This window comes from Mirounga angustirostris, unplaced genomic scaffold (genome assembly GCF_029215605.1).
Source record: "Mirounga angustirostris isolate CCGP_5_RB_7025 unplaced genomic scaffold, mMirAng1.0.hap1 SCAF_6, whole genome shotgun sequence".
NCBI classification, from domain to species: Eukaryota; Metazoa; Chordata; class Mammalia; order Carnivora; family Phocidae; genus Mirounga; species Mirounga angustirostris.
In genome coordinates this window covers 102,619,514-102,644,967 of record NW_026991714.1, presented here as the reverse complement: position 1 = coordinate 102,644,967, position 25,454 = coordinate 102,619,514, and the positions used below count along the sequence as shown (strand labels likewise).

Genomic DNA, 25,454 nt, shown 5'->3' with positions numbered 1-25,454 from the left:
TCTCTGTGTTGGGTTTTATTTGGAAGATATAGTCTGATTTGACCTCATGCAAATCAGAGAATACTGTTACTAGAACTGGGATATAGCCTTCAGAGATTATCTCATGGATAGTTCATGGTAATTTGATAAATTTGTGTCTTCATAAATTTTTTTTTTTTTAACTTTGGTTACATTTGTCTTACATGAACATTAGTAACTGAAAACTAGAGTACTTTGGGTGCCTATTATAGGCCTCCTAAATCTAACATTTAAAATCACTATTTCACTTAACTTTTAATTGAAAGAAAATGTTCTTGTTTAGAGTTTTGTTATAATAGTATTGGCAATTTATTGGGTGTTTTAACAATAAGAAAAGGAATATTCATGATACTGTATTTTCTTGCCATCATATTCCTTTCTTTTCCATAATCAAAATAAGTATGAAATTTTGCAAATTGAGGGAAATTAGGATATTGCTCAACATTTTATAATATAATCATATAGTAACTTTAATTATAGTTTTCAACAATAATTATAATGATACACACTTTACAAAGCACTGATTTAAATTGAACTGTATATATTTGCCTTATTCCAGGCAAACAGAACTCAAATTGTTGATTAATACAGCTTTTAGTTGCTGTATTATTAGCTTGCATACATAGCAGTCCATGAGCTACCCTTAAAGTTACTATACACTGCATATGTTTAAAGGTTTTTCTGGATGTTACTGTTTTATGAAAACTATGCGTCTCTAAATTAAGAGCTTAACTAGTATATCAGGTACCAGGAACTTCATTAGCCCTTAGGTCCATCACTGGGGTTATATAGTGTTTGTGGGAATCTTGGGTAAACATAAAACATCATTAGCAAACTAGAAGAATTATGGGTTGATGGTAAAGATTAAAAAGAAGAAGAAAGTAAGAGAAAGGAACAGAATGCAGAAAAGTGGTATACATTAAGAGTGGTAGAAAAATCACCCAGTGCCTCACAGGCCACTTCCTAACTGTTGAATAAGAACCTCTTTCTAGTCTTTCTTCATAACTGTGAACCATAGAAATATTTTTTAAGGTTTCACAATGAACCATAGAAACATTTTTAAGGCTTTTTAAAAAATGTAACTAATGATGAAAGCAAACTGAAAAGTTCAGATCTTTCTAAATTGTAAATTTTAATGTCTACCAGAGCTAGTAGTAGTGATGGTAAAATATAAATTAATATTCAATATGAATTTTTTCTATCTATTATATCCCTTTATATTCAAAGATGACACTTCTGAGTTAGAAAAGACCATCTCAGGGCGCCTGGGTGGGTCAGATGGTTAAGTGTCTGCCTTCAGCTCAGGTCATGATCCCAGGGTCCTGGGATCGAGTTCCACATCGGGCTCCCTACCCCTTGGGGAGCCTGCTTCTCCCTCTGCCTGCCTCTCTCTCTCTCTCTGTCTGTCTCTCATGAATGAATAAATAAAATCTTAAAAAAAAAAATTAATTAAAAAAAAAGAGAGAAGACCATCTCTGACTTCTTGTGCCTTCTGCAGTTCAGCCATTATTAGTAGAACTCATAACCTTTAAAAGTTCTGCCAGTTAAATTTGAAATAGGCCTGAAACCTTTGCTTAAAATGAATTACTCCTGTTTTACTCGGGATTTTTGCCTATTGCTACTGATTTTCTTTTCTCCACAGCTATTCTGAATAATATGTAATGTTTTGTTGCATCCTTAACACTTACTTTCACCTTCCCTGCGTGTAGTTGCTTTCTACAGTTTGGGGTTCCTTTAGAATCCATCCTCTGCACCTGTTCATATGTAGATTTTTGATTTGCCACATTCCAGGACCTCAAACTGACTGCAAGTTGTTCTGTTCCCCAGTTTGATGATGTTCACAGAAGCAGGTAAGTGACATAGCTAGGGCCAGATGTAAACAGAAAGTCAGGTCTTGCAGTCATATAGGACCACTGCCCTGATAATTTCTGGTAGACCCTGGAGCTTGATAAATGAAAAGGAACTAGGAATGTGTAATCAGATTCCCTGGATCAGCATTCATTATAGGAAGGAATAAGATGTTTGAATTGATTCTTTTATATTTTCTGTTCCTAGAAACAGCATTTTTAGCCAATAATATTTTGGTTTTGCTTACTTTATTCCTCTATTTATTCCTCTTTTGAAATAAATAAATGGAGTGTGCCTGATGACAAAGTACCTTGCTCTCCTTTCAGAGAAAGTGAATTTTACAAATTAATTTTGTTTCCCCTACAATTGATTTCCTTCTGTACCATTAAATGACCATTTGTATTCTTCTTTCTTGGGTATTATGTTTGTGTTTAAGCCTAGATTGATCATTGTTGAATTGTGTTTGAGCAGTGTTTGTTATGCTCAAAGGGACTTTGGGCTTGGGTTAACTCATCCTGGGTCTAGATTGACATCCAGAACTCCAGGAGTTCTGTTGATCTGAGCTAGTGCCTACCTTTCCAAACAAATAATGACTTCTGACCTAATCCCAGGGTTTTTGTTTTTAATTTTTTCTTCTCTGACTCTTGGACTGAGAGCAGAAATACTGCCTTAGTGAGAGAGGTTCAGGAAGCAATAGGTTTCATCTTTCCTTAGCCTGCCTGGCCTTTGGTGAGTTTGGGAGTGTTGACAAGAGTTCTGAGCCTTCTTGGCAGAGAAGGAAGGTCAGAAAGAGAGAAGTCCATGGGCATGGGCCAGGTCCCTCCTTACCTCGTTAGGGAGAAATCAGCGTTGTCTGTCTGGTTGGCAGGGCACACCTAATTACAGAGACTCAGCATTTCAGCAGTTTGCAAAGGAAAGTGATATGAAGGGACAGCTGCAAGTCAGCCACAACCTAGATATGGGGAGATCAAGCATTCACTTCACTTGGAAGAAAGAGAGAAGGAAGGAAGCCGAGGGCTTAGCAGGGTAAGTTACTTTTCCATCAGACCATCTGCTTGCTTAGTTTATAGTTGAGTAAAACATTTATCACCCCAGGGAGTGTTAATCACTGATTAAGAAGCTGAATGTGCTTAATAATAGCAATATTCTTAATGTATTCCTCCTTTTCTCTTTCTCTTTCCCAACTCCTTTTAGGATCCCCAATGGCTAACATCATTTCCCCCTTTCCCTACCTCCCCAAAGCTGTTTTGTGTTTGCTGGTGAGTTAGAGAAAATTAGATGGGCTTTCCTGGTCTGGAGATAGTGAGAAGGTAACTGGTTTGGGTGAAACTTGAGGCTTTTGGTGATGAAGGAGAAAGATGGGAGACCTGGTCTGGGAATAGGCTAATATTGGAGGGAATTTGGAAATGAAAATCAGAGTTTTTCTAGACCGCGCAGTCCATGTCTCCTTCTGTCCTTGGTGTTTTCTCTCTTACATTATGAATAAATTAGAGCCTAAGTCATTGCGGATGGCTAGAAAAAAGTTAAAGTGATTCCCTGCTAGGTGAGGTAGACTCTGATCTCTGGAAAATTCTTAAAGCTTTTTATATATAATTCTTTCCAACTTCTCCCTGTCCCCTCTGTTTTTTGCCTTAGTTTTCTCAGTCCTGTCCCTCCTCTCAAACTTGGAGGATCCTGAGGCTCATTGCAGGAAAGTTAGAACCAGGGAACCTGGGTCTGGGCCTGAGGTACACAAACTCAGATATGAGCCTCATGCAGATACAAATGCACCTTCTTACCTTCTTCCCAGAAATTTAGCTCATTTGTATCATGAACCTGCTCTAGACACAGAGGAAACTATCAGAGATTTCATCACCACCACTCCTCTCCCAAACTGATCCCTTCACTTCCCAGCCAGTGCAACCAACCCCCAGAGAGCCAAGAGTTAATCTTCCTTGGGAGAAAGACCTCTTCGGAAAGGCAGATAAGTTAGGCAGTACATTTATAGTCTTAATTGGTTTCCATTGCAGCACGAGGCTTTTAGTTGAACATCAGGAATATATATTTATTATTACTCCTGGGATTTAAGACTCTTGACTTGCCTCAAATCAAAGATGATTTTTCTCTATACCTTTAAAGAAAGATGAATCCATTCTTTCAAGGTTCAAGAAGATGTTATCTTGCCCGAAGAGGGTGGGTAGAGAGAGCAGAGGAATGCTTCTCGAGTTGCAGTGATTCTAGAAATTGGATGAGAATGTGTAGAGATTAAAAATGGAAGGGGTGCCTGGGTGGCTTAGTCAGTTGAGCTGATTTCAGCTCAGGTCATGATCTTGGCGTTACGAGATCAAGCCTCAAGTCGGGCTCCGCACTGAACATGGGGTCTGCTTAAGATTCTCTTCCTCTCCCTTTGCCCCTCCCCTGCTGCTCGCACAGGGGCATTCTCTTAAAAATAGATAGGATAGATAAATAAATGAAGTAAAGTACATTTTTTTAAAAAGTGGAGGGAAGTGTCAGGTCAGTTGTTGGAAATGGGGTACTCAAGTGTGAAGGCATCCTTTAGTAAAGGGACATGACCCTTTAATAATCTGTCACCTTCAGGTCTAATTTCTCCTGTACTGGTGGGAATGTAGAAGATATTATATGCAGATGAGCTTAGCTCTTTCTGTGGACTCTGAAAACATCCATTTATCTGTGGGATGAGGGGAGAGATTACAGGGGTGTGATGAAAGGATGAGAAAGTACAAAGGAAAATACAAATTAGTTCCCTCGTTAACTAAGGACAGCAGTTTGCAAGAGCCATGTTGTAAGATAATAGATTTTTTTAAGTTTTTATTTTAATTCCAGTTAACATACAGTGTTACATTAGTTTCAGGTGTACAGATAATAGATTGTAGCTGGATGATTCTGGGAGGTCTTTGTTCTGCCACCTACACCTCAGCTGAATGATGATTCTTGGAGTTTTTTCCCTAACAAATCTGGTCCAGAAGGATTAAATGTCAGACTATTTTTGTAACAAAACATGATCCCTGATTTGTACTTTAATAGTTACCTTATTCACAGTAAAACCAACCACTGTTATATCCTCTGCCATTTACTTGTCCCTAGAGGCAGTTAATCTGAGGGTTAATAATTTTTTAGCTTCTCTGGGACACCTGGGTGGCTCAGTTGGTTAAGCATCTGCCTTTGGCTTGCATGATCTTAGGGTCCTGGGACTGAGTCCCGCATTGGGCTCCTTGCTCAGCCAGGAGCCTGCTTCTCCCTCTGCCTGCCACTCCCCCTGCTTGTGCATACTCTCTCTGTCTCTTTCTTTCTCACAAATAAATAAAATCTTTTAAAAAAATAATTTTTTAGCTTCTCAATCTCTACGGATACAGTTTATTTTTTAATTGAGATGAATGAAATTCACATAACATAAAATTAATCCTTTTAAAGTGAGCATGGTATGTCATACCTTCACATTGTTATGCAACCACCACCTCTATCTAGTTCCAAAACATTTTCACCATTCCAAAGAAAAACCCATAACCGTTTAACAGTTATTCCCCATATCTCTTCTTCCCAGGCCCTGGCAACCGTGAATCTGCTTTCTGTCTCTGGATTTACCGTTTCTCAATATTTCATATAAGTGGAATCATATAATTTATGATCTTTTGTGTCTGGCTTCTTTCAGTTAGTGTAATGTTTTTGAGGTTCACCCACATTGTAGCGTATTATCAGTACTTCACTTCTTTTTATGGTGTAATATCTGAGAAATTGCCAAATCCATATGATGATACTTTTCCCTATGTGTTCTTCTAAGACTTTATAGGTTTAGTTCTTACATTTAGGTTATACTTAATAATCAAACTGAAACCATTCTACTTCATTAATTCCTAGAGTGTTCCCTTCTACATTTCTGTGCTCATGCTCTTCTCTGTGGTTAGAATTCTTCTTTTCTGTCTCCATGTATTCCAAATATTACCATCATTAATGGGTCTATTCTGACTGCTACATGCTTTATAAAGTCTTCCTACAGCTAACCAACTGAGGAGATTCTTTCCTTCTGATCTCCCATTAGTGCTTTAGTTTCACTTTTCTTATAGGATTTATATACTGCCTTATAATTTACATTTGATCCCTCTGTAAAACATTTAGATATTAAGTATACTTTTCATATTTGTTCCATTATAATATGAGTGATTATATATGTTTAGCAGTAAATGTTTATTGAATGAATGGATGTTATTTTTCCCAATACAGTTCCTTTTGTTTACTCATTCCTTGTGGAAGGAATGGGAGAAGACAAGGCAGGGAAGGAGAATATCAGAGTTCCTCCTAGGTAGTGGTGGGTATGGGATTAGTTCTACTTCAAAGCTCACCTCTTTAGGAAATTTTCCTCATAATTTGCATAACTTGCTTTGACTACATAAATCTTAATATTGCGGTGCTGTTTTTATATTGCATTTAATTTCTATTTCTGGGTTGATTGCTTAAAAGTGTGATGATAGGTCTCCTAAAATGAATGTTTTATTTCCTTAACTAGGTGAGATTGACTGATTCTCCAATTAGTTGGTAGTTTTAGACAACCAAGATTTCTGTTGCTTTTTCCTCCCTCATTTTAAGTTGATTTTTTAAATGCATTAATAACATATGAATATATTCTTAGTATTCAAGAGTCAAACGTTACAGATAAGTCTAAAGTTCCTTTTGATTAACCCAGTTCCTATCCCATTACTTCTTTCCCTCCTTAGAGTTAATCATTGTTATTGGTTTTATATGAGCCCTGCCAGACCTTTTTCTATGTATTTACTTACATATATATTTATATTTCAGATAGAACTTCATATGTAATACATATATAATTATGTTGATATACAATTATTTTCCTCCTGTTTTTTTATCACTGCCTGTGGTGATCAATAATCAGTAGAGCCTAAATAAATCTTACTGATACCTAGGTCTGAGACTGGAATGAGAATTGAAAGGTCAAACATATGAAAACACATCATACTTGTCTAGCTTGCAAAATTTCATTCCCTATCTGTTCTCCATATAGTCTCCAGGTATCAGTGGACAGCCATGGCTCCAAGATCCCGGCAACAAAGGCACAAGAAACCCCCCTCATCGGTGACTCCCATGGTTGTGACCCCACCCACAGTTGTGACCTCTGTGCCTCTGACCCTCTCAAAACCTGACCCTAGCATTGATGCACTTGGCTTCTTCTCCTTGGACAATAATGTTCCTGGCCTATCCCAGCTAATCCTTCAAAAGCTAAACATGAAGAGCTATGAAGAATACAAGTGAGTGACTAGCTCTGTGGAAGAGTAATATATTATCTCTGGTAGAAGTGCTTTCAGAAAGCAAGAAGGGAGTATAACTTGGGGAATATGGGGCATTTACAGTGAGTCATCCTGACTTTTGCAAGTTTTATTACTATAGAAGAAATATTTTCTCATGTGAGAAATAGTGGGAGTAGATAGAAATATATAGGAGGCAAGGTATAGGTCATGAATGATTCTGGAGATACTCTTTTTCCTATTGCCACTTCTTCTCCATGCCATTTCTGCAGGTTGGTGCTAGATGGGGGTGCTTCTGTATCAGGCTTTGGATTTGGATGCCTTCAAGAAATGTTCCAGAAGATGGAGGACACATTCCGATTCTGTGCTCACTGTAGAGCTCTTCCTAGTGGCCTTTCAGACTCCAAGGTCCTACGTCAGTGCAAGAGGTGACTAGTTCTGGATGACTAGAGTCATCCAGAAATGATCCTATTCTAAGACTTCATGGCAGGAGGAAAGGTCTAAGAGTTTTCAGAATATCTTCAGGGCCACTCCTCATTTTGTGTGACCCAGGCCACAGAAAGATTAGAAAAGGATTGGGCTCCTACTTATTTTGGGTATTATGGGGAAGTCAGACCATGGTACGGCAGTCCCCCTTATGGGCAGTTTCACGTTCTATGCTTTCAGTTATGTGTGGTCAGCCACAGTCTGGAAGCAGATGATCCTCCTCTGACTCTTGTCAAAAAGTTAATAGTAGCATAATACTTTGTCACAGCACCTATGTCATTCACCTCACTTCATCTTATGTAGGCATTTTATCATCTCACATCACAAGAAGAAGGGTCAGTACAGTATAATAAGACACTTTGAGAGAAAGACCACATTCATATAACATTTATTACAGTATAATTGTCTTACGTTATTGTCATTAATCTTTAACTGTCTTTAATTTATAAACTTTATCATAGGTATGTATGTGTAGGAAAAAACATAGTATATATAGGGTTTGGTACTATCCATGAGTTCAGGCATCCACTGGGAGTCTTGGAACATATTCCCTGTGGAGAAGGGGGGTACTACTGTATAATCTTCTCTACCTCCTTCCTCTTGAATATTCAAGGGTTAAGATCATGTCTGTTCTGGGGAGATTGGGGTTGAGCCATACCTGTGATAAGAGGGCAGCTGCAAGCTCCTGGTATTTTTTTTTCTGTAAGGGATGTAAAAAGTGAGTTATTCCAGATACAGACTGAGGTGTTACCCTGACCCAAGAGAATAATTAAATTCCTAGTCTCTCATGCCTCCCCTGCCAAATGTAATCTCCAAATTTGGTGCATCAGCTCTCACTCCTCTCCCTACCTTCCCTATCCAGTGATCTTTCTTCCTATATACAGGAAGTATCAATTCCCTTCCCTAGTCATCTCCCAGTCACCTTTGAGGTATAGGAACATCTGTTTCTGGGGCTCATCTTTCAGGTGCAGAAATGTCTATTACTGTGGTCCGGAGTGCCAGAGTAATAGGACTCTGGCCAGAGCACAGGAAGGTTTGTCAAGAGCTGCGTCTGGTAGCTGTGGACCGTCTCATGGAATGGCTTCTAGTCACGGGTGAAGTGGTGGTGTTGGAGAACTCTGCCACAGTGGTCATAGTTGGTTGTACTTGGAGAAAGATATGAAAACATGTTGTTACGAGGAAAGCACGAGAAACTGGGTGGAGCACTCCTGGTCACAAGTTGGAAGAGTAAATTTGGAAGGAATATTGAAGCCAGGAAAGGATTAGGTCACTCTTATCCCTTCTTCCCTGCAGGTGCTTTTGTCCTACCTTCAGGACCTTGGCCATGCCTGGCTGAAGTTGTACAGGGCTGGGATACCTGGTTTTCTTTGCGGTGTTTACAGCTAGATGCTACACTGGATGCTGTCCTAGGTAGTCATGCCATGACCACCCTGTGGGCCAACGTGGGACGGCCAAAGCCAGATCCAGATGTCCTGCAGGGCTCTTTGAAACGGCTGCTGACAGATGCCCTATCACGGCCCTTGACACTGGGCCTTGGGCTTCGGGCCTTGGGGACAGATGTTCAGAAGATTGGGGGAAGCACAGTGCATGTGGTTGGTGTTTCCCATGTGGAGACATTCCTCACTTGCCCTGGGGACTATGATGAGCTTGGCTACATGTTTCCTGGACACCTAGGCCTCCGTGTGATCATGGTGGGTATAGACGTATCTGCTGGCTTTACAAAGAGCACCTCAACTTCCCCCCTGGAACCTGGCACAGTTCAGCTTAGTGGCCATAGGGGCCTCTATCATGACTTCTGGGAGGAGCAGGTAGAGACTGGACAGACAACCCATCCAGATTTGGTGGTGGCATTCCATCCAGGTAAGAGTCATTCAGGGGAATACCGAGTGGCTTTTCTGGGAATTTTCCATCCTGACTCTTATATCTCCTCTATTTGGAACCCCATTCATTTGGTCAGGTTAAACACAATATGATGACAACCATCATTAGCCATATGTGCTATACCTGGGTTTAGAATTTTCCATTGCAGAACGTGGGGTGGATGATGGTGGTAAATGAGCATTGGAGGTGAGCAAGGTGAGGGGAGGGGTGGACACAATCAAAAAAGTATCTTGCTTAGGGTCTACCTCAGCCTTTCCCCTCTCTATATCCATTTCTGTTGTTTTTTTCCCCATATAGGTTTCCATGCTTCCCCAGACTTGATGGAGGCTTGGCTGCCCACCCTCCTGCTACTTTGTGATTATGAGATCCCTACATTGATCACTGTTTACAGGTTTCAACCTCTTCCTATTTGTGATACCTCCCTGACTCACTCAAACCTCTCTCTGTATAGATGAGCTCATTTCTCTCCCCCTTGCTCATCTTCTGTCTTCTGGTGAGGATTTTCTTCCTTTCCACACTTGGCTTTCTAATCCCCTTGGATCCAAGTCCTATGCTAGTTAATCAGGTACTTAGTGAGACATTTGGGAGGGAAGGATACCCTTGCCCGTCTAGCCTTTGGTAATTTTGGGGATTAATGAGTCCAGAAGTATCAAGTTTTGAGGAATTTCTCTCCTATATCTCTCATAATTAGCAGAGCAATTTCTTTTTCTTTCTTTTTTTTTTTTTTCATCTGTCTCCTATAGCCATCAGGAATTGGCAGCTTCTTTGCAGATTCTGGTGGACCTGGATACACACATCACTGCCTATGGAGCTAACCCTTTCGCGTCCCTCAAACCTGAACAGGTCTATTCCAACCCCAACAAACAACCAGTATATTGCAGTGCCTACTATATTATGTTTCTTGGAAGTTCCTGCCAGCTGGATAAGAAGCAACTGGAAGAGAAAGTAGATGGTGAGGTTTAAATAACTGAGCCAGATCCTGACTGGACTTCTAGAAAATTGGGAGGTTGTAATGAAATTGCTCTGCTGATGTCAGGTTGTTGCCAACTTTGAAATCCGCTATATCCTAAACCTCAGCCACTTGTCAGGTAAAGATTCTAAGCTGAATGGGAGTTCCTATATGATGTGACTCTTTTCTAAGAGATTAGCTACAAGTAGCTTCCAGAGACAGGATTCTAGATTTAATGTGTGGCAAGAGGCCCTGGTATCAGTCTTTCCAGAGCCTAGAATTACTAACATTTTCCTTTGTGAGCAAGTTGTACCTTTGACTTGAATAAGATGCTGCCAAGGAAAAGAATGGCACCTTATTTTTCTGGAAAAGACTTTCTTATCCAGCAATTCGGACTGAAAAATTGAAAGGTGTTAATGACTTGAAGTGGTACAAGAATGGGCAAATCAGAGAAGTGGTTGGGAACATGGGAGAGGTTGTGAGGATTGGCATATTTTTCTATTTCCTGGCTTTTTCTAGATAAATATCTTACTTTCTTCTTTTCTCTTGGGGACTTCTAACCCTAGAGCAGCTTTTTGCCTTGTGTTGTATTTAAATATTCCAGGGTAGAGGCACCTGGGTGTGCAGTTGTTGTTGAGCTTCTGACTCGGTTTCTGCTCTGGTCATGATCTCAGGGTTGTGGGATTGATCCCTGCATTGGGCTCCGCACTCAGGGCGAATCTGCTTGATATTCTCTCTCCCCTCTGCCCCTGCTGCTTGTGCTCTCTCTCTAAAATAAATAAATAAATAAATATTTTTTAAAAATTAAAAATAAATAAATATCCTAGGGTATATTGGACTTTAGTTGAATATACTGGAGTTATTTGTTATTACCTAGTTTATACCATAATAAACTCAGTTTGGGGCTTCTTAAGTCACTTGTTTTATCCTATTTCCTATTCACTGGCAAGTATTACTTGTCTAGTCACAACACCTCAAGATTAGAGGTTTCTCTCTTGCCAAAGGAGTGATTAACACCAGCTCTCTGTTTGGACCTCGCACTCTGCCACATCCTGTCTTATGCCATCCTTCTCTTATCACATTCTCAAGATTAGGATAGTCCTACAACCTTGCCATAACCTCAACCTCCCACCCGTAACCCTAACACACACATATACATTCTTATTGCCCACTCTGATAGGGGTAATGTTAGAATTCATGTGTTCTGGGATACCTGTGTGGCTCAGTTGGTTAAGCGTCTGACTCTTGATTTTGGCTCAGGTCATGTTCGCGGGGTCGTGGGATTGAGCCCCGCGTTGGGTTCTACACTGGGCATGGAGCCTACCTAAAAAAAAAAAAGAGAGAGAGTTAAGTGAAAATGTTCGCAGAATTGGAGGACTCACACATTCCAATTGCAAAGTTTACTACAAAGTAATAGTAATCAAGACTGTGGTACTGGCCTAGGATAGACCTATAGATAGATGACATCAAATTGAGAAGCAAGAAATAAGTTCTTAACATTTATGCTCAATTGATTTTTGACAAGAGTGATAAAACAATTCAATGGGAAAAGAACAGACTCTATAACAGATGGTACTGGAACAACAGGACTCCACATGCAAAAGAATGAAGTTGGACCCCCCCACATACACACAACATTACACACAACATACAAAAATTAACTCAAAATGGATCAAAGACCTAAGTCACTAAAACTATCCAACTCTTAGAAGAAAACATAGGGGTAAATCTTCATGAAGTTGGATTGGGCAGTGGTTTCTTAAATATGACACCAAATCTATAAGCAGCCAAAATAAAAATAGATAAATTAGACTTTATCAAAATTAAAAACCACTGAAAAGGACACCATCAAGAAAGTTAAAAGAATATAAGAAAATATTCATAAATTACATATCTGATAATGGACTTATATCCAGAATATATATAAAGAACTGTTACAACTCAACAATAAAAGAACTAAAAACCCAATTACAAAATGGGCAAATGATCCGAATAGATATTTCCCCAAAGAAGATATACAAACGATCAATAAGCACATGAAAAGATGCTTAACATCTTTAGTCATCAGGAAATAAAAGTCAAAACCATAATGAAATAGCACTTGATCCACTAAAATGATGATAACTAAAAAGACAGAAAATAACAAGTGTTGGTGATATACAGCAATTGTAACCCTCATACGCTCTTGGTGGGGATATAAAATGGTGCAGCCATTTTGGAATACAGTCTGGCCGTTCCTCAAGAAGTTAAACATTGAGTTACCATTTGATCCAGCAGTTCTGCTCCTTGGTATGTCCCATAAGGAATGAAGCCATGTACACAAATGTTCATAGCAGCATTATTCACAATAGCCAAAAGATAAAAACCCAAATGTTCATCAGCTTATGAGTGGATAAATAAAATATAGTATATCCATGTCATGAAATATTTGGCCTTAGAAAGGAATGAAGTACTGATTCATGCTACAACATGGATGAACCTTGAAAACATGTTCATTGATGATCATGTTAAGAAGTCACAAACACATAGTGTGTGAATACTTTTATATGAAATGTCTAGAATAGGCAACTCTATGAAGACAGATTAGTGGCAGCATATGGATGAGGGGGATGAGGGTATTGAGGTAATGGCTTAAGGGCATGGGTTTTATTTTGGAGGTGATGTAAATGTTCTAAATTTGGGTGGTGGTATAGTTCTGTGAATATATTAAAAACCATTGAATTGTACACTTTACATGAGTGGATTATATCTTCATAAAGCATAATTTTTTTTTTAATCTAGAGAATGTAGGGGTGCCTGGGTGGCTCAGTTGGTTAAGTGTCCAAGTCTTGACTTTGGCTCAGGTTGTGATCTCAGGGTTGTGGGATTGAGCCCCACATCCGGCTCCGTACTGGGCAGAGTCTGCTTGAGATTCTCTCTCCCTTCTCCTGCCCCCGCCCCCCCCCCCCCAGCCTCGGGGAGGGGAATCTTAGAGAATGTAAAAACAGAATATTTGCCAAGTGCTTAATGCAATGCCTAGCACATAGTTCGTACTTAATAAATGGTACCCTTGTTAAATCCATACCATTTTAATTTTATACAGCAACATAAACATTGAGCTAGCAATACTGCGTAAGTATTGATTTGATGATGGAAAAACCAGTTGGATATGTCATGGTTCAGACAAGATAATGTAGGTGCCAGCTAAGATGATAGGAGGCATGGAAAGGAAGGGGTAATTTCTAACAAGTAAATAGTGACATTTTATAGATAAATCATGAAAGTAAAATCTATAGGGGTTGGTTACTGATTGTGATGGGTGAAGGGTGATAGATCTATCAGAATCAAATCAGGAGACGACAGAAGCCACACGGTAACAAGTGACACAAGTTTTCAACTTAGTAGACTGGTGGTGGGTACATAAAAGTCTAAATGCCTATCTTTATGCTAACTGCTGAGAAATCTAAGATGGCTTCTGCCCTTAAAGTGTTTAGAATTTAATAGAAGACTGACATAAGCAAGGTTAATATATTTCTTAACGTAGTAAATGAAAAAAAAATGCATTTTAAAAACCGTATTGAAAATCCTTTAGGATGATACTAAATTGGATGCTGATATGCTCATCTCAGCAGGTCTATCAGAGCCATTTTTTCCTCCAGTATTGGATATAAATCTCTGCTTATTTGGTCACCAGATCAACTGTTGGCTTGGGTTTTGCAGGCCATTCATCTGGGGGAATAATTTTTCTAGAGAATAAATTGGGCTATGTCATTCCCTTGATTCAACTTCTCCAATAGCTTCCCACTGGAACCAGAATAAAATCCGAATTCCTGGCCCACCCTCATGAGGAAGCTTTTGAGTAGAAAGCATGTAGAGTAATAAATAGATAGTTCTCAAACTTAAGTGTTAAGTTAGAACCACCTGGAGGGCTTGTTAAACAAATTGCTGCGCTCCACCCCAGAGTTTGAGTCAGTAGATTTAAGGTGGAGCCCCAAATTTGCATTTCTAACAAGTTTCCAGGTGATATTGCTGCTACTTGTGTGGGGACCACACTTTGAGACCACTGTAAAAGGTTAACTGACTGGTTTTGCTCTGAAATAAACTTTCTTAATGAGTTTAAGATACTGGTCTGAGACCCTCAAATTACCTCAGATGTTTAATAGTGTTTGTGTTTAAGGCTCTAGTGTGAGGGGGACCTAGAATCACCCAACAGCCCGTCTGGAGTGGTTTTGATTATAATGTATCTCGAGTTCTGGCTATCTAGGATCCCGATAAGTATTAATTCTTTTCATAGGGATCTAACAAAAGACACGGTCTTTATCTCAGGGAGGACGGTATATCAGAGGCGGAGAGGCTGTACCTGGCCTTCCAGGTGCGCGGCCCTTCTCATTTGCCCTTCACGGAAAGGGCTCCGGGATTTCTTAAAAGCGCTGTGACTTGAGAGAGCCCCAACGTGACTGGAGATGGTCCTTGGGACCGAGAAATGTGATAAAACCGGCTGGTCCACCCGAAGGGAGCGTCTCTTCCCGCAGGTGGAGCAGCGCGGTGCGGACTAAGCGAAAGCACCAGCGGGGCCGAGCGCGGCCCCGCCCCCTCCAGCTGCAGGGGCGTTCCCAGCTGCCGCAGCGGTCCTAACGGGCTCGGGCGGTGCCCCCGGCGCTCCGCCTCCCCGGGCCCTCCCCCGGCTCCATCTTGCTGGCGACCAGGCTTGGGCTGTGACGCTGCTCGCCGGGGTCAGGTGAGGCGCCCCCTACCCTTTCTGCCCCCCTTCCCTGTGTCACCTCGCACATGCCCGCTCTGAGGTGCGCCGTCCGGGAGATGGCGGGGCGCCGTGTGTGTCCCCGCGGTAGGGGTTCGGTGGAGGTGCCTGTGGGCCTCGGGGCGGCGGGCGTCTCTGCGTGTGTGTCTCAGGACCCTGGCTCCCCGCCAGGGGCTTTCGGGCGGAGGCGCATTGCATTGGGGTAGGATAGGCGAGGCGGCCGGCCTCTGTGCCACTCCGCTGTCTGGAGATCAGAGGGACGGTGATAGCCCGCGCGCCCGCAGGTGGACCGCAGGTGGACCGCAGGTGGACCACAGGTGGAGGGACTGAGGCCAGAGGAGGGCCCTGCCGAAGTGACCTCAAGGAAAGCTGAGTAGGGAAACCAACAAGGAGCAACGAAAGCTGGCTGGCTGGTGATTAGATTTTCCGGTGACACAGCAAATTTTGGGGAATTTGTCCTGTGCTTCACTAAGCCTGGGACAGAATGCCTAAGCCTAAAATTGTACATTGCCTCAAGTTTATAGTTCTTGGAAACTATTCTGGGAAATAACATTCCAGATTTGATTACTATTCCTTCAACAGATGTGTGCTGATATCAGGCCCTCCGTCCTGAGCAAACACTTCCTATACAGCGAAAGGTGGCTGATGTCTACCATAAAAGTGACAGAAACTGCCTTTAAACTCGCTAGTATCTTCTGATAGGGAGCTGATCTGATAATCTGTCCTATTTAGAGCGTAATGAATTACTTCTCAGGCAGGGAAGGAGTTTCAAGCACTAGATGGCAGGTAGAAGAGAGAATGTTGGCTACTCCAAATTTAAGCTGCTTTTCAGTCCTCACTGGTGATGGCTGCCTTCCCTGTCCCAGAAGTCATGTCTGGCCCTTACTCTAGTTCTTTATCCAAGGGCCCTTGCCAACTGATTTAAATTGTCCTTCCCCACCAAGAGGCAGGTTTTGGAAAATTGTAGTCGCTCCTGTTGGCCATCTTCATTTGCCCTTCCTGTTTCGTATTTGTTTCATAAATCTTGTGTTCCTGGGCTTCCTGCCATCTTGAGACTTCTGTAGTGAGGCCCAACCCTTTTAGTAGCTGACTCACTGGGTGGAGATGGTTTGGAGGACCAAGAATGATTTCTACTCTTACAAAAGTAGTTGGTGATGGAGAATGTTAAAAAGGAAATAAAAGCTCTTGTTTACCAATATAGTCTTATTATTCCTTGGGGAAAATGAGTAATTTGTTGAGTCACCCTGGGATTTTAGTTTTTTGCAAAAGCTTTTTAAATCTACCTTTTGAATAGATGATACATGCACAACTCCAAAAGGGCTAAAAGTACATTGAAAATTAAGTTTCCTTCCCATTATGTCTCAGCTGGCCTCGTTTTTTGAGAATACTTTCAGGGATATACATACAAGCAAATAAATGTATTTTCTATACTTAGAGTTGGCAGTTTATGCAGTTTTCACCTTGCCTTTTTTTTTTTTTTAAAGATTTATTTATTTATTTATTTATTTGAGAGAGAGAGAATGAGAGACAGAGAGCATGAGAGGGAAGAGGGTCAGAGGGAGAAGCAGACTCCCTGCCGAGCAGGGAGCCCGATGCGGGACTCGATCCCGGGACTCCAGGATCATGACCTGAGCCGAAGGCAGTCGCTTAACCAACTGAGCCACCCAGGCGCCCTTCACCTTGCCTTTTTTTCCCACTTAATATGATTTAGAGATGGTTTCATAGGAGTTAAAAAAAATATTCATAGACCAGCAACATCAGCGTCACCTGGAAGCCTAGTTAGAACTGCAGAATCTCATGCCCCATCTCAGAACTACTGAAGCAGAGTTTGCATTTTTAACGAGATTCAAGTAATTCACATCCATGTTAAAGTTGAAGTACTGTTTTATCTAGTACCTTGTTCAAAGAAGGGAGAGAGGAGATTTGAGCTTGGTAAGTCCGGGAAGGTGAGTGAGCCCAGGCATGAGGGCCAAGTCAGTTAATAACAGTGGCTGAAACAAGGGCATGTTGGGAATGGTTCAAGTGGTAGAGATTGCACATTGGAGTGTAGGTATTGTGAGGAAAGAAAGTGAATAGATAAATTGGAGCCAGTACTAAGGAGACCTGAATGTCAGGCCTATGAATTTTCAGTTGATACTCCGGCAGCAGTCTTTGAGGAGTTTTGAACTGAAGAGTGATATGCTGAAAGAGAAAACTATAAGTGCAGGAAAATTATAAGTGTGAGAGTATATGCAAGGACATAAATGGGAAAGTAATTTTAGTAAAACAGGCATCAAGTGATGAAAACCTGGTCTAAGGATATGGCCATGAGAATAGAAATTACAGGAAGAGTAGGAGAGGCATTTCAAAGGAAAAAGAAAAACATTGGGTTATTTACTGTACTTAGTCGTAGGTAATTTAAATAGTGGTACTAGTAACAGATACGGTATTTTTTTTTCCCCCAAGTTTTTGTTCAAATCCCAACCAGTCAACATACATTACAATATTAGTTTCAGGTGTAGAATTTAGTGATTCATCACAACACCCTGTGCTCAACACAAGTGCCATCCTCAATACCCATCACCTGTTTAACACCCCGCCCCCTCCAGTGACCATCACTTTGTTCTCTATAGTTGAGAGTCTGTTTCTTGGTTAGATATGGGATATTAAGAGTGATCTGGTGGGGGAAAGATGAGTATTTAATTCCGCCCAATACTGAAGGCCTCCTAGCTGGCTTCTCTTAATATACTCCTCATTCTGTTTTGATGATTGTCCATCTTACAATTATATTCCACCTTTTGCCTTGCACATGATAGTGTTCAACTTCTCTGCCAATGTATCCATCACCTTTTTTTTTTTAAAGATTTTATTTGTTTATTTGACAGAGACACAGCGAGAGAGGGAACACAAGCATGGGGAGTGGGAGAGGGAGAAGCAGGCTCTCCACGGAGCAGGGAGCCCGATGCAGGGCTGGATCACAGGACCCTGGGATCATGACCTGAGCCGAAGAGCCACCCAGGCGCCCCTATCCATCACCTTTTAAAACAGTTTAAACCTTTGATAATACAGTCTTAGTACAGTGTTTTATGGTACATGCTAAATAAATGATTATTTGACTTTAGATAGATATATTTGCCAGGTATATTTTATCTGATCACCAATAGTTTTTTAGATATGGTCAGGCTAGGAAGGGTATTGTTCTGAATGTTTTTTCCCTCTGTTTATTTGCATTTGTTTTAGGTTAGTAGTGTTTTCTTCAAATGCGAAAGGCATTTACACACATACATATGTATGTATATATTTGTGGCTTTTTGGTTCACATTGTCTGCATTTGTTTTACATGAGCTGTCTTATTTAATTTAAATTCAATTAACATATAGTATATTAGTAGTTTCAGAGGTAGAGTTCAGTGATTCATCTGTCTTATATAACACCCAGTGTTCATGACATCCCGTGCCCTCCTTAATGTCCATCACCCAGTTACCCCCCTCCCCCCCCAGCAACCCTTAGTTTGTTTCCTATGCTTAAGAGTCTCTTATGGTTTGTATGAGCTGTCTTTAAAAAAAACAAAAAAAAACCCCTTTATTATGGAAAAATTTAAACATGTAAGAGTGGACAGAAGAGTGTATTGAGTACCCACATACTTGTCACCCAGCATAAATAATCAACTCATGATTATCTTGTTTCATCTGTACTCCTGCCCAACCCTTTCATATTATTTTGAAGTGATTCCGGACATTATAACATTTTATATATATTAGTGTGTATCTCTAAAAGATCAGATGCTTCACAAAAATCATAATACCAATATGACACCTAAAGATGTAGTAATTTTTTTTAAGATTTTATTTATTTATTTGACAGAGAGAGAGACACAGCGAGAGAGGGAACACAAGCAGGGGGAGTGGGAGAGGGAGAAGCAGGCTTCCCACCGAGCAGGGAGCCCGGTGCGGGGCTGGATCCCAGGACCCTGGGATCATGACCTGAGCCGAAGGCAGGCGATAACGACTGAGCCACCTAGGCGCCCCAAGATGTAGTAATTTCTTAACATCATCAGATATTCCGGTTACTGTTTGCATTTCCAAATAGAAATGAGCTCCTTTTGAAGAAAATAACTTTGAATTGATTGTTCTTTTTTTTTAGAGATGGAGAGAAAGAATCTTAAACAGGCTCCACACCCAATGCAGAGCCCAATGCAGGGCTCTGTCTCACAACCCTGAGATCATGACCCGAGCTGAAATCAAGAGTCAGACATTTAACCAACTGAGCCACCCAGGCACCCCTCAATATAGACTGTACTTCAGGAAAACCATATAGTTGATAAAAGATTTCTCAGATTCCAGATAATAAATGAAGAAAAAATGATAGAATTAGATCTAGGCATTGATTATCAGCCACGTAAAAGAGAGACGGTTGATCATTAATGTGTTTCCTGATAGAAACAAACAATATTTTTTGAGTATTTATGCTAAAATAGTAATAGGATCAAGCTTCTAGATCTGACTACAAATCTATAGTAAATAACTATAAAAGATTATCATGGAGATTCTATTGGCAAAATCCAGATAGAGGGAGATTTCAGGACAAACTGGTTCCTTCAACAAGTAAGCTGCATGGAAAAAATAGGAGAGGTGAGGCTTTTTAAAAGAGATTTAAGAGACATGCCAACTGACTAGACTATATGGACCTTATTTGTATACTGATTTGAACAACCAAACTGTAAAAATTATTTTGAGACATCTGGGTAAATTTAAACACTGACTGGATATTTGATATTAGGAAATTAAATTTTTAAGGTACAGTATTGGTAAATATGGCTTAAAAGAGTCCTCTTTTTACAGATGGTGTATTAACATTTATGAGTAAAGGGATATGATGTCTGGGGATTTGCTTTATTTTTTTTTTTAAAGATTTTATTTATTTATTTGAGAGAGATTGAGAGAACCAGTGGGAGGAGGGGCAGAGGGAGAAGCAGACTCCCCACAGAGCAGGGAGCCTGATGTGGGACTCGATCCCAGGACCCTGGGATCATGACCCAAGCAGAAGGCAGATGCTTAACTGACTGGGGATTTGCTTTAAAATGATCTAGGGAAGGGGCGCCTGGGTGGCTCAGTTGGTTAAGTGGCTGACTTTGGCTCAGGTCATGATCTCAGAGTCCTGGGATCAAGACCCACGTTGGGCTCTGAGCTCAGTGGGAAGTCCGCTTGTCCCTCTACCTCTACCACCCTCGCCCCCGCACCCGCTCATGCTCTCTCTCAAATAAATAAAATCTTTAAAAAAAAAAAAAATCTAGGGAAGGGTAAAAATGAAACAGAATTAACTATGACTTGATAGTTGTTGGAACTGAACATGAAGGTTATGTGAACATTCATTATATCAGGATGAACCACAAGAAATTTGTATGTTAAAACATTTGAATTTCAGTAATGCCATGCAGGTCAATCTAACACTGTTCTAAAATCTTTGAATTTTCCCTAATAAAAAAACAAGTATAAAATAAAAAACGAGGGGCGCCTGGGTGGCTCAGTTGTTGAGCGTCTGCCTTCGGCTCAGGTCATGATCCCGGGGTCCTGGAATCGAGCCCCGTGTCGGGCTCCCTGCTCAGCGGGAAGCCTGCTTCTCCCACTCCCCCTGCTTGTGTTCCCTCTCTTGCTGTGTCTCTCTCTGTCAAATAAATAAATAAAATCTTTAAAAAAAGAACAATAAAAATACTTAAAAGACCATAGAAATTTGGACACTGACACATTGAGGATATTATGGTTTTATTTTAAAAACAGTCCAGTCCTGTTAATTAAAGTTATGTTTGTAGGTATATATACTGAAGTATATATAGGTTAAAATGGTAGAATGTCTGGAATTTGCTTTGGAATAATCCAATGGAGTGGTAGGGAATGAATGAGAGTACTGAGGAAAAAAAAAAAAAATTGGCCATGAATTAGTAATTACCGCAGCGGAGTGTTGAGTCTATGGGGTTTCTTATACTATTAACTTTTTTTTTTAAAGATTTATTTATTTATTTATTGAGAGAGATAGTGATAGAGAGCATGAGAGGGGGAGAGTCAGAGGGAGAAGCAGACTTCCCGCTGAGCAGGGAGCCCGATGCGGGACTCGATCCCGGGACTCCAGGATCATGACCTGAGCCGAAGGCAGTCGCTTAACCAACTGAGCCACCCAGGCGCCCCTATACTATTAACTTTTGATTAAGTTTGAAACTTAAAAGTTTATAAAAAGGTGTGTGTGACTACAGAATGTTAAATCTTAACCATTGTTTCCCATAATGTTACATCACCAAATAAGGGGATATCTGTGGCACCTGAAAAGCCTTTGTTTTAATATTTACATGTTCATTTTAATGTTACCTTCTCAAGAAACATAAGTTTTCCATTTATGGAAGTGATATAAAGTAGACCTAAAATAAATTTTTTTAAAGTATTTTACCTTTTTTTTTTTTTAAGATTTTGTTTATTTGACACAGAGACACAGTGAGAGAGGGAACACAAGCAGGGGGAGTGGAATAGGGAGAAGCAGGCTTCCCGTGGAGCAGGGAGCCCGATGTGGGACTCGACCCCAGGACCCTGGGATCATGACCTGAGCTGAAGGCAGACAATGACTGAGCCACCCAGAGCCCCTAGACATAAATTTACATGAAAAATTAATTGGCTTAAAAGATACTCCGTAAATATTCCATAAATAATAGTACTGGTAGTATTCAGATATGACAAATTATATGGTATGAAGAGAATGAAGTTGGAACATTTACTATGCTATACTGACTCCTTGGTGTGAATGGTGAAATGAAGCATTTTATAAACTTTGCTTATACCTCTAATATCCACCTGTTGAATGCCTGACAGATTCTTCATTTTGAAAGATATATTTTGTGTAAAACCCTATGATAATATATATGTTCAAAGGACTTAACCCTTATAAAAAATTACAGAGGACTTTTTTTACTGTTACAGAATGTCATACCCAGGCTATCCCCCAACAGGCTACCCACCTTTCCCTGGATATCCTGTAAGTATTGGCACTTATAAAATAGCTTATGTACTTGGAACAGGCATCGTATAGGACTAGCCCATGGCAGATCTTACAGGTATGCTAGGGTAGGGGTCATAAACTCAATTGCCCAGAGGTACTGAGTAGAATAAGTGTGTTAAGGCAGGTATTATGGAGGAATGAGAGGGCACTTGCCTCACTTTCGGAAAACCGGAAGCTACTCAGCTGTAGCCCAATATAGCCATGCTGGGAGGCAGACTCAGTGTTGCTAATACTCCATTTCTTCAAGAAAAGCCAGAAATGTGGAATTGATATGAAATTGCCCCATTTTTTTAAATTGGGAAATTCATTTTTTTTAAAGATTTTATTTATTTGACAGAGCACAAGCAGGGGGAGCAGGAGAGGGAGAAAGGAGAAGCAGACTCCCCGCTGAGCAGGGAGCCCGACACGGGGCTCAATCCCAGGACCCTGGGATCATGACCTGAGCCAAAGGCAGACACTTAACCAACTGAGCCCCCAGGCGCCCCGGGAAATTAATTTTTTTAAATGTTAATGTTGTATGAGCCAATAGAACATGTATGTAAGCTAAGTTCATCCCATGAGTCACTGGTTTTTAACCTTTGTGTTAGAAGATTTAAAATAATTAGAAGGGCTTGACTCAGAGATAACAAATTGCAGTGGATTAAAGGTCCCTGGATTTGTAGTTCTGAGACTGAGTATTTGAGGTTCATTTTATAAATGTGCTACTAAGTTCTGCCTTGTTGATGTCTGGACTATGAGGACTAAACTCATAGCGGGAACATTTAAGTGAGAATTATGCATTTCAATTTTATACTCATAAGTGTGTAAGGCTTCCTTCTAACTCTGGGAGAATACAAAGAGGCCTATGCAGGTTAATGATAATATGTGTATCCTTATGTAAGATGAATATATAGCTCTCCTGAATTTATCATAGGAGTGATGAGAATTATGAATATGTTCCCAGGCCCCTAGGTACTGAACTGGACTCTGGCTACCATTTCGTCAGTGTGGGCTAATTTCTGAAACAGACAACCCCAACATCTAAGTGACTTTACAGAATGAAAACTCACTTCTTGCTTGCTTTACTTCCTAGAAGTCAGTGGCGGGAAGGTGGGAGGGTGGGAGGAATCAAGGAGGCTTTATTCCATGTAGTCTTTCAGGTTTCCAGGCTCCTTCGACATAGTGGGTCTACCATCCTATAGGGCCTTAGAGTCTTCCACTGGATTCTCTGCTTCCATTTGGCAGATGAAGGAAAAGAGAATGAGAGAGTATAGAGGACTGTGAAGGGGGTTTGTAGGGGCCAGGCTGGAAGTGGTGTACTTCACTTCTGTGTCTCTTCATTCACCAGTACTCATATTGTCCTACTTAACTGCAGGGGGTTCTGGAAAAGGTAGTCTAGCTTTATGGCCAGAGGAGAAGGTTTAGTGAACATGTGACAATCTCTGCCACTCTTAGACATTGTCTAGTCGGCTCCAAAATGTCACACCATGTATGACTCAGGTGACTCTTTTCTTTTTTTTCCTATTACGCAACAGGTTCTGGTATGTTGCAAGAGAGCTGTGAATTCTTCTCTTTAGGGTAGAGAGCTATATCTTTCTCATATTTCCAGGTGCTATAAAAATGAAGGAACTAATGAGCTTTGTTAGTTTTTCCTGAAGGCTTGAGGTTTGTAAAGAGTCTAGTTCTTACTCCCAAATAGAGAAACAGACCCCTCTTGCCTGACACAGGTAGAATTAAATTTAACTGAGTTCTGACAAGCAGGTGTCCTGACAAACTAGTATACTGGTAAACTAGTATAAGATACCAAGACTTTTAATGGGATTTTTAATATGTAAAAGAAAATCTAGACCTTGACAGTTATCTGTTTGTTTTTTTAGGTGGGTCATATTTCTATGTGATCACATTCATTTGAAAAATTTTCTCATTTTTCAGCCTGCAGGTCAGGAGTCATCTTTTCCCCCTCCTGGTCAGTATCCTTATCCTAGTGGCTTTCCTCCAGTGGGAGGAGGTGCCTACCCACCAGCCCCAAGTAGCAGCTACCCAGGAGCTGGAGGCTACCCTGCCCCTGGAGGTTATCCAGCCCCTGGAGGCTATCCTGGTGCCCCACCACCAGGGGGAGCTCCAGCCTATCCAGGAGGTGAGTAATGGGTTGTGGCATTAGTGAGGATTTGGAATTGCTGTACCACTTTTTCCTTTTTTTATCCTCTTCATCCTTGCTTGTTTTGTATGAGGTCAGAGATGCTCTTAGCCTACTCTCTACCAAAGACAGTAAGAACCTGGCTGGCAAGATTGAGGGATAAAGGTTCTTAGGGAGCATGAAAGCAGGGAACATTCTTTAAAATTCTGTTGTGAAAAAGAATAAATCTCATGGTAATAAAGGACCAATATATAACAGTTGGCTTGGTTATTTATTTATTTATTTAAAGATTTTATTTATTTATATGACAGAGAGAGAGAGCGAGAACAGGAACACAAGCAGGGGGAGTGGGAGAGGGAGAAGCAGGCTTCCCGCCGAGCAGGGAGCCCGATGCGGGACTCGATCCCAGAACTCAAGGATCATGACCTGAGCCGAAGGCAGACGCTTAACGACTGAGCCACCCAGGCACCCCTAAAAAGATTTTATTTGTCTCAGAGAGAGAGTGAGCGCAAGAGAGCACAAGCATGGGGAGTGGCAGGCAGAGGGAGAAGCAGACTCCCCTCTTGAGCAAGGAGCCTGATGTGGGGCTCGATCCCAGGACCCTGGCATCATGACCTGAGCTGAAGGCAGATGCTTAATTGACTGAGCCACCCAGGTATCACACTGGTTATTTGTAATCGATTGTGATCCTTAAAAAAGACAGCTTTGTTCAAAGGTAAAAAAGTTTAGCACTTCTGATATTATAAGTTAGTTGGGCAGGTGAATGAAGTAAAAATGTTGTAATGGAGAAGGAATTGGTAAGTTGAATTTAGACCAAAAGAGACTGCTGTTATAGATTAATAGCCTATTTTTTCCCCCACTGTTCTTAGTAGATATTTTCCTGAAGTTTACTCTCCAGTCATAAGAACTGTCATTATATTCTTTTTTCTGGTTCCTCCAGGTCAAGGGTTTGGAACCCCACCAGGGGGAGCAGGCTTGCCTGGCTATCCACAGCCGCCCTCCCAGTCTTACGGTGTTGGCCCAGCACAGGTCCCGCTGCCTGGTAGGTACCAACTATCCAGAGAAAAACAATAGTGTGCTATTTTAAAAATCTCAATTGCCATTGAGAGAACTTAGTTTACATTTGGGATAGCCTTCAGTAAA

At 40.9% G+C, this 25,454-nt stretch overlaps 2 protein-coding genes and 1 long non-coding RNA gene across 4 annotated transcripts in view; 2 read left to right on the top strand and 1 right to left on the bottom strand.

Moving 5' to 3' along the window:
* The first annotated feature begins 2,773 nt into the window (after window positions 1-2,773).
* Window positions 2,774-11,657, top strand: MSS51 (MSS51 mitochondrial translational activator). The gene is given in 7 exon segments (XM_045878067.3): window positions 2,774-7,124; window positions 7,394-7,549; window positions 8,573-8,621; window positions 8,623-8,701; window positions 8,901-9,467; window positions 9,786-9,879; window positions 10,232-11,657. Coding segments are annotated over 7 exon segments (1,386 nt in total). The 5' UTR covers window positions 2,774-6,903; the 3' UTR covers window positions 10,452-11,657.
* Window positions 7,982-15,333, bottom strand: LOC135364776 (uncharacterized). Its single transcript, XR_010412479.1, has 4 exons — window positions 15,198-15,333; window positions 11,651-11,761; window positions 8,530-8,752; window positions 7,982-8,307 (listed from the first exon to the last, which is right to left on the bottom strand). It is a non-coding gene; the product is annotated as an uncharacterized LOC135364776 (long non-coding RNA).
* ANXA7 (annexin A7) overlaps window positions 15,034-25,454 on the top strand; it is a 29,766-nt gene continuing 19,345 nt past the window's right edge. For both annotated transcript variants that reach the window (XM_045878066.3, XM_045878065.3), the window contains exons 1-4: window positions 15,034-15,154; window positions 22,117-22,171; window positions 24,107-24,311; window positions 25,252-25,353. In XM_045878066.3, coding sequence (XP_045734022.1) covers window positions 22,118-22,171; window positions 24,107-24,311; window positions 25,252-25,353 — 361 coding nt within the window. In that variant the 5' untranslated portion in view covers window positions 15,034-15,154; window position 22,117. The remainder of the gene's footprint in view (window positions 15,155-22,116; window positions 22,172-24,106; window positions 24,312-25,251; window positions 25,354-25,454) is intronic.